This window comes from Arachis ipaensis, chromosome B02, assembly GCF_000816755.2.
Source record: "Arachis ipaensis cultivar K30076 chromosome B02, Araip1.1, whole genome shotgun sequence".
Lineage (NCBI taxonomy): Eukaryota > Viridiplantae > Streptophyta > Magnoliopsida > Fabales > Fabaceae > Arachis > Arachis ipaensis.
In genome coordinates this window covers 6136706-6149018 of record NC_029786.2, presented here as the reverse complement: position 1 = coordinate 6149018, position 12313 = coordinate 6136706, and the positions used below count along the sequence as shown (strand labels likewise).

Below are 12313 nucleotides of genomic sequence, written 5' to 3'. Positions count from 1 at the left end.
GGTTATTTTTGTCATTGGTTATCAAGTTGGTTCTAATAATGTGGTGCATGTAATGCGCAGCCACAGCGATGCATCAGGAGCATGCGGCGGCAGCAGGGCATGCGACTCGATGAGAGATACGTTCCGTACTTGCAGATGGCCGGATTATACCATCTTGCGAGGCTGAACGATAGATAGTTCTGGTTAGATGAGGCCCTTGTCAGTGCCTTCGTCGAGCGCTGGCGTCCGGAGACGCACACCTTCCATATGCCGTTCGAAGAGTGCACGATCACACTTCAGGACGTGGCATACCAGTTGGGGTTGCCAGTGGACAGGCGTTATGTCAGCGGCTGCCTTTCAGATTTCCAGATATACATCCAGGGTGGCCGTCCAGCTTGGGTGTGGTTCCAGGAGTTGCTTGGAGTGATTCCTCCTCCGAGCCAGGTTCAGAAGTACGCAGTAAACTGCAGCTGGTTCCAGGAGACTTTTGGAGAGTGCCCCGAGGGAGCCGATGAGGAGACTGTGCGGCGATTTGCTCGTGCCTACATCATGATGTTGTTAGGCACGCAGCTGTTTGCCGACAAGTCCGGTAACCGCATTCACATCAGATGGCTTCCCTACGTAGGTAGGCTTGATGAGATGGGTACCTACAGCTGGGGGTCTGCAGCACTGGCATGGTTGTACTGGTGTATGTGCCGAGTGGCGAACAGACATGTGGTCAAGTTAGCGGGCCCACTATAGCTACTTCAGTCCTGGATCTTCTGGCGCTTTCCTAGGTTTAGGCCTGCAGGGTATGACACGTTCAGCTGGCCGTTGGCCTCGAGGTACTTTATTCTGGCTTCTCTATTTCAATTTAACATAGCTAATTCCATGTTTATTAATAATGTATTACAAATCTCTCACACATTTAATTAGCCATAAGACACATGTGAGATGCAGGTGGTCAGGTTACAACCCTTTCGGTAGCGAGAAGGGTCCTAGAGTGCAGATGTGGAGGCTGATGATAGACATGTTACAGGACAGGGAGGTGAGTACGCTACTGCCTAAGTTTATTTAGTTAACCAAACTTTATGAATTGGGTGCATGAGTTGGCCTGACAATGTTGAGTTCTCTGTGCAGTTTATCTGGATGCCGTATAGTAGCCCCGAGGTACTTCAGGTTGTGCATCCAGAGGCTTTGGAGCCTCGGCATACGGCGTTGTGGCGGTCTGTGACGTCACTGATATACTTTGCCATCATAGAGTGGCATTTAGGAGCACCTTGATGCTGACGGATGCATCAGCCCTAACCATTGGCATAATGAACGCCGATATCACATGATAATCCAAACTCCTGTGGTCGCTCGAGATGGAGGTGGCAAGACAGGTATGAGGTCCATTGTACCGTTTGACCTCCCAAATGCCCTTGCGCTGCCGGAGACTCAGCCGAATCAACCATGTGCACCCATTCCCAAACTTAGAACACTTGCCCACATACCGGCGATAGTCAGACTCCACTACCTTGTACTGTATCCCTCGGCGGATGCTGTAAGTCTTCACACTTAACAGGGCCTCATCTTTATCCTGAAATTACTGACCAACCTGGAACTCTGTCAGACTAGCAGTCCCTTCCGCATCTCTAGCTCCAAATCCAACAGGCTGCCCAGAAACCCCCTCCTGCCTCATGGCATCCAAGTCCAAAGAGGAAAAATGTGGTAGATACTGCTGTGTGCCAGAGCTAGAACTACCTCCCGCCCCGGCAGGCTTACTCGCTCCAATATCATCGTCACTGTCATCATCAATCATATCCGACTTGACGTCATCGTCCTCTGCATCACCCAACAATCCATCTCCAACCCCAAGCGGTGCAGCGCACTGTAAAGAGGTCGGCAGAAATTCTCCTGTTCTGACCTCGTCGCCTACGCTGCCATTGAGATCAACAGCGAAAGAAGGGGAGGCGACAGGTTGGACCGGTGGCTCGTACGCAGGGACGGACGAAGAAGCAACGACAGGTCTGGAGCTAGAACTGGCTGCTGTGGCTAAAGTGGTGGTATTCCGGTTCGAATCCCCTGAGCTGGATACCACATCAACCAACTTTGCCAACAGTTCTGGTGTCCTCACTTCCAGAAACTGCCGGCGACAATGAAACATGACTTGCAAGTCCTCATCACTCCCGATCGTGAAACAATCATACTTCACGGTTTCCTGGAGCACCGTGATTGGAATGCGATAGAAAAATTTCTTAACCCGCTTCGCACCTTCCAGACCAAGTTTCATCAGTACAGACCTAACAAGGTCATCATAGCTCGTCGTAGGCCTCACGATAATACAGAGAGGATCCTTATCGGTGAACTTCACACCGGAACGAGTTTTCCTCTTAATCGATCCTTTGTGGTGAACCAACACTACGAAACTCTCCTCACTAGCCATCTTACACCCTCTAATGAGAGCAACTCACGTTTACAACCATATATATACAGGTCTGGTGCTCACTAATTCGAACCAGCCTAGTTCGAAATATGGTTTGTGTAATTCGAACCAACATGGTTCGAATTACTTTGGGAAGCTTCTCCTTGTATAATTCGAACTCACCTAGTTCGAATTATGTGTGTTTTTAGTTCGAACCATCTTGGTTCGAATTAGTGTGAATTTTTTCTAAGCAATTCGAGCTTACTCGGTTCGAATTATGTGTTATTGTAGTTCGAACTATGCTAGTTCGAATTATATAGTAATGTGCTTTGGCTCATTCGTGAAGCAATTTTCAGTTTGGCTGATTTGTGTAAATTCCCCCCTATTGGCTTATTTCTATTTTTTGCCCTTTATTTAAGTAGATAAATGAATTAACTACTAGATCAATTCAACTTCATTTATTATCTTTTTCTTTATTTTGGTCATTAGAATATTTTATTTTTTGGACCATAAACTTAACGGTAGCATTTAGTGGAGAGACAGAGACGGAAAGACTGAGACTAAGAGACAGTGATTGAAATAAATCTCAGTATTCTGTTTGGTGCAAAATGGGAGACAGGAATTGAAACAAGAATAGAACTCTAATTTAATTTGCACAAAGGATAAAATTGGAATTAATTAATTGAAATGAAAGTATTTTAGGTATAAAATGTTATTAAAGTTTCAGTCTCCATCTCTAAAAATTTCAGTCCCCTGCGTCCCTATTTTTTGGAGGTACTGAAATACTGAAATTTTAGAGACAGAAACAGAAATTTTAGTACCAGTCTCTGAACTAACAAACACGATACTGAATCTCAGTCTCTCAATCTCTGTCTCAATACCTCAAAACAAACGCTACCAACAAGTTCTTCAGTTTGAGTTAGGGACCAGTCCATTCTGTTACATTTGGGTGCTTTGGGTATACATAGATGGATATGTCTCCACCAAGTTGTTGTGGAAAACCAAAGTTTTTCAAACTTATCCACCCAACTTACCTCTTTTGTGCTTCTAAGTTCTATCTATTATCACCATTCATAACATGCTACATCTATCTAGCTCTATCAAAAACACTTAACCGAAAAACCAACTCATCTGGGTTACTGTACTTATTTGTTTAAATAAATATTTAATAAATAACTACAAATTTTTAAATAAAATTTTAATTTGTGACAAATAAGTAATTGATCTAGCAAGTTAAAAAATATCATGGCAGAAAAAAAATTACTTAACCAAAAGTGATGTATATTATAACATTATTATTTTATTTTTTCTTACCTCGGTCCCATTTTTATAATTTTACTTCATGTATTTGTCTCTGTATTTGTGTTTAAAAAAATCACAGACAGACAAGTATACGAGCAGTTGAATAACAATTAAAAAAGTAAAAATAATTAGAGAAACTTCCAATGAAAAATGTCGCTTTTTATTTTTTGTATTGGAGTGTAGTTGGTAAAAATAACGTGGATAGTTAGCATATTTTTGTGATTTTTAATTTTTAAATTTTTTTTTTTTACAAATTTAACCTTTAAATTTGTGCTTTAACATTAAAAAATTTTTGAAACATGCAAATCGGACTCTTCGATTTGGAAATTTTGAATGTTTTTTTTTTTACTCAAAATTTATCCTCAAATTTCTATCTCTACCCAAAAATCGAGACTCAATTTTTTACTCTACCCAAAATCTGACCCTCAGTTTTCTACCCTTACCCAAATTTAAATCTCTGATTTATAATTTCTAATTAAAAAAAATAATTATTTCCATATCCATAAAAAATACACCAATTCTCCATAATTATACATTATACACCTCTCCAATCCATTACCAAAAAAATTAGCCGAAAAATGTTGCTATCAAAACAGAGAAAAAGCCCAAAACGAAAAATTGACCTTACTCTACACGAGGGCATATTCCAATTTTTATTCATTGGTCCCTAAAATTAGAAACATCCCCAATTTTTTTCTTTTTTTTTTTCAAAATGATTTAAGCCTCTAGTAATATTTGAGGCGTCAAAAGCAATGTAGTACACCACAATTATTCTAAGGTTGCCACGTGGAATATAGAAGCATGTTACTGTACTAAGAAGTACACTATAAATAATGTTGCAGCCTCATGTGAATCGTTTAGAAGCAATAAAATACACAATATAATATTAATTAATAATTGTTCTGCGTTAATGGTGGAAACTTCAGGTTAGTCCTTGAAGCTGAGTTCAACTACCTCTATCTTCTGCTTCCCTCAAATTCTCTTTGTGCTTCATATTCTGGTTAGTGCTAACTTCCAATTCCATGTTTGAGTATTATTATATGTTCAAGTTCTGTTAATGGGCAATGTTCATTCAATTGAACAGAGTTTTATGAGGAACAAATGGTTCCTCAATTAGCTTCCATTCTTGAATATCTAATAGCTAAGAACTTTGAAATCATGACAACTTAGTGAAGATTTAGTAGTACACAGTAATTTGAGTTCAGAGATAATGAAATAGTGTTGAGATTTTGGGATGATGGCTAGCATTGTTTGCATGTAATGATTAGAAATATTTACATGTAATGATTAGCATTGAATGTGTGTTTTAATAAGCATTTTTGACCTGAGTCTTAATTTGTCATACAACATGAAAATGTTACAACTCAAAATGAGTGACTATGATGGTGAATGTTTCTTAGGTTGCGTTTGTTTATGAGAACATGACAAGACAAGACACTGAGAACAAGACATAAAAGACAGAAACACAAAATTATAAAAATCCAATTTATTCTTAGAGTGGACACAAAAGAAAAAATAAAAAATATAATAATAAAAAATATAATTATGAAAAATTAACAAGAATAATAAAAGAAAAAATGAAAAATAAATTGTGTCATTGTTAGTGTCTTCGTGTCATTCTTATTAGAATGGACACAAAATACACTGAATTCAGTCTCTCTGGATACAATGTCTCTTTCCATGTTTCCTCTATCAAACACGATTTTGTGTCTCTGTGTCCCTGTCTCAGTGCTTGTCTCTATAAACAAACGCAGCTTAGAGCCCTCAAAACAAGCAGTCGGCTCGGATTGCTCGTAAAAATGGACGAGTTGAGCCACTAAAATCACAACTCGTTTAGAAGGAGGTCAATTTGGCTTGGCTCATATAACTCGCGAGTTAAAAGGTTTTTAGTCAAGCGTACACGGGTTGGCTCGTCTTTTTGATACTCATTCTAATTTTGATGGAATCTTTGATGTCCTTCAGATTCTTGAGAATCAAAGGAATTAAAGATGGCAACAATGATGACTGCTTCAAGCAACTTAGTCTCAAGAAGTTCATCATATGTTTCCCATGGACCAATTTTCTCATGTGAGTCTAAAGTGTCACCCATGGAACTAAAGCACACCAACAATCATAATGGACTAAGAGTCTTGAACCAAGTGGATGAGATTCTGAACAGAACCCAAATTAAAGTTAGTGCAGCAAAATCAAAGAGGATGGGACTTCAAAGCAAGAGAGGTAAGCCTAAAGGTGTTATCATATGTGGAATGACTTTGATCTTTGTGGGAACTGAGGTTGCTCCTTGGAGCAAAACCGGCGGCTTAGGCGATGTAATCGGAGGTCTGCCACCAGCATTGGCAGTAAGCTTCTTGTTTTTAGTCACTTGAATTATGTTCTGTAGGTCATTGTAGTCTTATTATTATACTTCATTGATGTGTCACGTGAAATGACATGTGGTCTGACCATGTTATTTAACGTGATACATCAACTGATCTATAATGACGAGACGAATCTCATTTGGAAATATTCAAGGATTAAGATGAATCGTGATTACAAAGTCAATAACCAAAGTAAAAGCTTTAATTCTTTCCTATAACATTAGCTTTTTGCACTGATTGGCATGTTTGGGGTTCAATGAGTGCAAGACTACCTCTAATTAATCCTTGTCTAGGCTAATGGACATCGAGTTATGACAATCACGCCGCGATATGATCAGTACAAAGATGCATGGGATACAAGTATTCAAGTTGAGGTATAATCCTAGAATTGAAAATATGATGAAGAATCATGTTTTTCACCAAGTTTGTGTTCTTTCTATGTCTAAATGCATTATGATTTTTCTTATTACAGGTAAAAGTAGGAGACAGAACAGAAAAGGTTCGGTTCTTCCATTGCTATAAAAGAGGAGTTGATCGTGTCTTCGTCGATCACCCTATGTTTCTTGAGAAGGTTGGAAAATATTCCTTGATTTTTTTTTCCCTTATACTCTGCTCTGAATATGTTGGGAAATTCAAGAACTTATTAAGGACTAAATTTGAAGGTTTGGGGCAAAACCGGAACCAAAGTTTATGGACCTTATGCAGGGGAAGATTACCAAGACAATGAACTACGTTTTAGCTTGTTCTGCCAGGTACTTCTATATCTCTTTTCTGACAAAAAAATAAACACTATAGATTAAGGGTCCGTTCAGATTTGAAAGTCATAATTTCGTCGCAAAATGTATGGATATTTGTATGAAAGGACTAATCTGTCACCTGTTTTAAAACGTTAGGGACGAAATTAACATTATTAAACTTTATCCTACATACTTTTAATTTGGGATGAGATTGATGGTTTAAAAAAAGATACACATTATTCGCCATGGAAAATCTACTCTTTGTCTCAATTTTTATCAGTTATAAGCAGTTTATAAGTGTAACAAGGCTACCTTACATGAAAGATCTTACATTAATCTAATGTCTCTGTATCTAAATCTGAATTCAAATGTCTTAGTTTAATTTATGTTCCTACTTTTCCCATATTTTCAATGTTGTAGGCAGCATTGGAAGCACCAAGGGTTCTGAATCTTAAGAGCAATAAATACTTTTCTGGGCCATATGGTAAGAATTAAGTTCTTAATCAATCAGCATAAGATCCTTAATTATGATGTTTTGTTTTATTTTATTTTATATTTTACGTAGGCGAAGATGTCATTTTTATCGCCAATGATTGGCACACGGCCCTTCTCGCTTGCTACCTGAAATCCATGTACCAATCAAGAGGCATCTATAAGAATGCAAAAGTAAGGTCTAAATAACATTGGTTAATTAGTTACTTAATACTTAATTATGCATTGATAATCAACTCATTTTCAGTGAATGCTACAATTTATCAGGTCATTTTTTGTATCCACAACATTGCTTACCAAGGAAGATTCGCATTCGAAGACTTCTCGCTTCTCAATCTCCCTGACCAATTTAAAAGCTCATTTGACTTCATTGATGGGTATGATTAATATTGGTAATTAGTCGAAAATGTTTTCATGTAAAGATCATAATTGAAAATCGTTAAATAGTTTCATATATTTGACTAAATTACTTAACATAATACCTGTCAAAACCTTAGTGATTTTCAATAGTTATGAGTTGTTACCATTGTATCCAATTACAAATTCTAACTACTTATATTGATCTAATCATGCAGACATGTTAAACCAGTAATAGGAAGGAAAATTAATTGGATGAAAGCTGCAATCATAGAATCATCCATGGTGTTAACTGTTAGTCCATACTATGCTAAAGAACTAGTCTCAGGTCCTGACAAAGGAGTTGAATTGGACAACATCCTTCGCCGAACCGGCATCATTGGAATTGTCAATGGCATGGATGTGCAGGAGTGGAATCCGTCCACCGATAAATATATTGCTGTCCGATACGACACTTCAACGGTAATAACTGGAAATAGTTGTGTTTAAACTCTGTTATGTATGGATCATAAGAAGATTGTCTAAAGATATGAAAAATCCTTTACAAAGTCTTGTAATTTAGGTGTTGGAAGCAAAATATATTTTGAAAGAAGCTCTCCAAGCTGAAGTTGGATTGCCAATAGATAGAAACATTCCTCTCATTGGATTCATTGGTAGGCTTGAAGAACAAAAAGGTTCTGATATTCTTGTAGCTGCTATTCCCCAATTGATTGAGGAGAATGTTCAGATAGTAGCCCTTGTAAGTTCTTTTCTTTTCTTATTTTTTATTTAAAAAAAAATCAATGTGACATAATATGCAACCCTTTTTCATTGATACTTCTGATTAGGGTAAACTATATTTTTTCTCCTTAATATTTATGAATTTTTGTTAAAATACTCTTAATGTTTAGTTGCATTTAATTTTGTCCTAAACGTCTTCGATTTGTGTCAAAAACGTCCCTAGATGTTACCTCAATGTAAAATGTTAGGGACAAAATAAAAAATTTTCAGGGATAGTTTTGACACAAATCAAAAACGCTTTTACCCTTTAGATTGTTTTTCATGCTAACTTTAAAAAATTTTGTACTTGAATAAGTTTTGATTTTATTATTCACGTAAAAATATTTTCATATAAAGATGATAGCTAAAAATTATTAAATAGTTTTGACATGTTTGACTAAACTGCTTAACATAACATGTATCAACATCTTAACTTTTATCTTCGTATAAAGATATCTTCATGTGAATAATAAACACCCTATAATTACTTCTTTAACTTTATATGCTATACAAAAAATCGTATTATATCTTGTAATATTACCGTATCTCCGTATCCGTATGGTGTATTAGTGTTATTCCTATATTGCCTTATTAGGGAACAGGAAAGAAACAAATGGAGAAACAGCTTCAACAACTTGAAACATTATACCCAGACAAGGCCAGAGGAGTTGCAAAATTCAATGTTCCTTTAGCTCATATGATCATTGCTGGTGCTGATTTTCTATTGGTTCCTAGCAGATTTGAGCCTTGTGGTCTTATTCAACTACAAGCTATGCGCTATGGAACTGTATGATTAAATTAAATTTTACTTGCTATGATATTTATTATTAATCCAATCATTAAGGTAATATATATATATATATATATATTTCTTAAACTTTGTATTATTTTTCATTATATGCTAGGTACCTATTGTTGCCTCAACTGGTGGATTAGTTGACACAGTTCAAGAAGGTTTCACAGGATTTCAGATGGGTCCCTTCAATGTTGAGGTAACACCTTTTATCATTTCATAATGTGAAAATTTCCCATGCTAGCTTTGGTTGCATTTGGTAGCAGAGACACAGGTATTTAGACTTAGAGACAATATCTTAGGATAGGAAATTTAAGATGCATGTAGTTTGTATTTTCAGTTTTCAGAATTTTATGAAGAAAAAAATAAATAAAAATACGAGATGAAAATAAAAGACAGAACTTTATTGTTTTCACAATTTAATAAGGTGCATTTTGTTCCTAATTTTCAGTCTATATAAAAAACTGGCCTCTAGACAATGCAACATACATGGACAGAAACATATATAACTTCTCTATGTTATTTTTGTTTCTTATCTTCTTTTTTTCTATCCAATGAATTAGTTTCTAAGTGTAATTTTAGAGTCTGTTACTCTCAGTATTATTTATAGAATTTCATGGAAAAAAAGTGAAAACAATAAAATATTTTTTTCCATATTTTTCCTTCACAAAATTTTAAATAGAAGACTAAATTACAAGTCCTTGAGTACTAGCACAAACTATTATTATTATTATTATTATTATTATTTAAGATTAAAGATTTAAAGTTTAGGATCTAGAATTTAAAATATAAACAAAATAATTTTAAAAAAATTAACTGATATTGTCTAAAAAATATTGGTTTCCTAATATTCCTCTGATAAATTTTGAGTGCTTTGTTTTAGTGTGAAGCTGTGGATCCTTCGGATGTAGATGCAATTGCCAAGACCGTTAAAAGGGCTCTTGCGGTGTATGGGACTGGAGCTTTTACAGAAATGATCAAGAATTGCATGGCTCAAGATCTTTCATGGAAGGTGACTAATCAAAATAATAACCAAAATAAAGCATCTATCTCTGAGTTGAAACCCATTTTAGCATCTGAAATTTTCGATCGGCTTCAATTTCGACCCCCAAATTTATAATTACCCAATTAACACTCTCAAATATTGGATTGTGCTCCACGCTTGCCCCGTAGCTATCTCCGTTAACGGAGATCTGATGTGGCACGTTAAGTTGACAGAGTGTATATCCACGTGGCCTTGCTAGAATGGATGTGTGATGAGTGAATAATGTGACAAAAGTTGAATAAACTCAATTTGCAACCCTCTAGACTTTGCTGGAGAAATTGAGTTCATTCAACTTTTGCCACGTCATTCACTCATCACAACATCCATTCTGGCAAGTTGGGTGCCACGTGAATACACACTTTGTCAACTTAACGTGCCGCATCAGATCTCCATTAATGGAGATAGCTACAGGGTAAACCTGGGATACAATCTAATATTTGAGGGTGTTAATTGGATAACTATAAATTTGAGGGTCGAAATTAAAGCCGGTCAAAAATTTGGGGCCAAAATGGATTTTAACTCATCTATATATATAAATAATACGAATTTAACATGGTCATATTTAAATGTACACTCGCAATAGAACAAGACCAAACCAACGTCAACCTATATTGGTTTCGCTTGTTCAATTAGAGCTCTATCTAGTATCTACTTTTATAAAAGAGCACGTCTAAATTTGAGATATTCTATTTTCTTTTGAAATTATAAATATTGCTTTTATTAGAGACAATCCAAGCTATATTTTTTACCTGGACATGATATTTCATTTTATTTTATTTATTTATTTATTTATTTGGGATTTTTAGGGTCCTGCTAAGAAGTGGGAGGAAGTACTTTTAAGTTTGGGAGTTCCTGGCAATGAACCTGGAATTGATGGAGAAGAAATTGCTCCACAAGCAAAGGAGAATGTTGCAGCTCCATAATTTATAAGAACATCAACAAGGATATATGAGGAAAAAATTCTCCTTCATATAATGAGGAAAAAATTCCTACTCTATATATATAGCCTGAGTTTGATGAATTATATATACTCCTCCTTCCATTTTTGGTTTTTCTGTATATTTGATAAAAGTAGTTTAATTTTATTAATTTCAAATCAATTAGCGGCGTTTATCCATCATATAATCTTCACATATTTTAATTATTTTTTTGTCAAAAAGTAGGACTATATATGTATCATTGGATGCTACTATACTTACCCCTTTATAATAACTTTTAGTAATTAACAATTTGAAATTATCCATTAATTATTGGGTATTATTGGGATAAGGTCAGTTAGTGGCATGCACAACATTACAATATTAATTCTCATATAAAATAATGTACATTTTTCTATTCCTTGAGCAATTAACTCTTCCAAGTTGAATCATTCTTGGAATCATTCCCTTGATTGATATATATGTTGCTGATAATAATAATAATCTATGTCCCTCCTCTTTTTTGATGAATCATATCACCAAGTATTCAAGTATATATCACTATTATCAACCCTTTAATTTCTTGTCCTTGAACCCTTCTCTCATCTTCATCATTATTTTCAACACATAATTTCTCTATCCATATGGAGATTAAGTTGATGAATTTTAGATAGAAGAAGTTCTTTTGGGTCTTGAAGCACTTGCACCTTTTCTTGTTGCCACTTCTGTTTTTTTAGTAGCAGTTCTTGTCACTGTTACATTTAATAATAGAAATAGCCAATGTCAATTATTAAAGCAAGATATTTCAAAATTTTCAATATTAAAATTCAAAATCAATTTTATTTTTTATTACAGAAATTTAAAAAAATAATAATCATAATATACACATAAAAGATCAAAATATTTTTTCACCTGAATTAGTAATTGGTGGTGGTGGCATTGAAGGAGGAAAAGTCAAGATACCAGGTGAGCCATATGGTCTTCTAGGGGGTAAAACTGGAATTTGCATCATTTGTGGATATTGAACCCTAAAACCATGACCTTGATGACTATGATATCTATGTGCATATTGAGCATTCAAAGGGTAAATATTAGGGATAAACCCTAATGGCCCTATTGCCCCATTATTGGAAGGGTAGTAAGGTGAGAATTGTTGACCTCCATAGATAGCATAACAATTCTGAAACCA

The 12313-nt window shown here is 35.5% G+C and overlaps 3 protein-coding genes across 4 annotated transcripts in view; 2 read left to right on the top strand and 1 right to left on the bottom strand.

Moving 5' to 3' along the window:
* Positions 247-1242, top strand: LOC110269150 (protein MAIN-LIKE 1-like). The gene is made up of 5 exons (XM_021116806.1): positions 247-378; positions 424-568; positions 605-701; positions 919-1006; positions 1099-1242. Exons 1-5 carry the CDS (start codon positions 247-249, stop codon positions 1240-1242), a joined length of 606 nt encoding a protein of 201 aa, XP_020972465.1.
* On the top strand, positions 4479-11448 carry LOC107624325 (granule-bound starch synthase 1, chloroplastic/amyloplastic). Of its 2 annotated transcripts, none has more exons than XM_016326837.2 (14): positions 4479-4593; positions 5630-6006; positions 6318-6398; positions 6497-6595; positions 6687-6776; positions 7182-7245; positions 7327-7427; positions 7521-7630; positions 7829-8072; positions 8173-8349; positions 8965-9156; positions 9275-9361; positions 10046-10174; positions 11014-11448. In XM_016326837.2, exons 2-14 carry the CDS (start codon positions 5656-5658, stop codon positions 11128-11130), a joined length of 1842 nt encoding a protein of 613 aa, XP_016182323.1. In that variant the 5' UTR covers positions 4479-4593; positions 5630-5655; the 3' UTR covers positions 11131-11448. The 2 variants fall into 2 exon arrangements, with proteins under 2 accessions (XP_016182323.1, XP_016182316.1); XM_016326830.2 differs by having other exon boundaries at positions 4505-4667.
* Positions 11651-12313, bottom strand: part of LOC107626700 (probable RNA-binding protein ARP1) — a 3755-nt gene continuing 3092 nt past the window's right edge. Inside the window, exons 6-7 of the mRNA XM_021115291.1 lie at positions 12037-12304; positions 11651-11876 (exon numbers count right to left, since the gene is read on the bottom strand). Coding sequence (XP_020970950.1) covers positions 11791-11876; positions 12037-12304 — 354 coding nt within the window. The 3' untranslated portion in view covers positions 11651-11790. The remainder of the gene's footprint in view (positions 11877-12036; positions 12305-12313) is intronic.

What these genes read in the sequence shown, in the direction of transcription:
- LOC107624325 (XM_016326837.2), top strand. Translation starts at nt 5,656, where the DNA reads ATGGCAACAATGATGACTGCTTCAAGCAACTTAGTCTCAAGAAGTTCA. An exon ending in ATGTTCAGATAGTAGCCCTT is followed by an intron (nt 8,350 to 8,964) that starts GTAAGTTCTTTT and finishes TTGCCTTATTAG; the next exon opens with GGAACAGGAAAGAAACAAAT. An exon ending in AAGCTATGCGCTATGGAACT is followed by an intron (nt 9,157 to 9,274) that starts GTATGATTAAAT and finishes ATTATATGCTAG; the next exon opens with GTACCTATTGTTGCCTCAAC.
- LOC110269150 (XM_021116806.1), top strand. Translation starts at nt 247, where the DNA reads ATGCCGTTCGAAGAGTGCACGATCACACTTCAGGACGTGGCATACCAG. An exon ending in GCGAACAGACATGTGGTCAA is followed by an intron (nt 702 to 918) that starts GTTAGCGGGCCC and finishes TGTGAGATGCAG; the next exon opens with GTGGTCAGGTTACAACCCTT. An exon ending in ACATGTTACAGGACAGGGAG is followed by an intron (nt 1,007 to 1,098) that starts GTGAGTACGCTA and finishes TTCTCTGTGCAG; the next exon opens with TTTATCTGGATGCCGTATAG.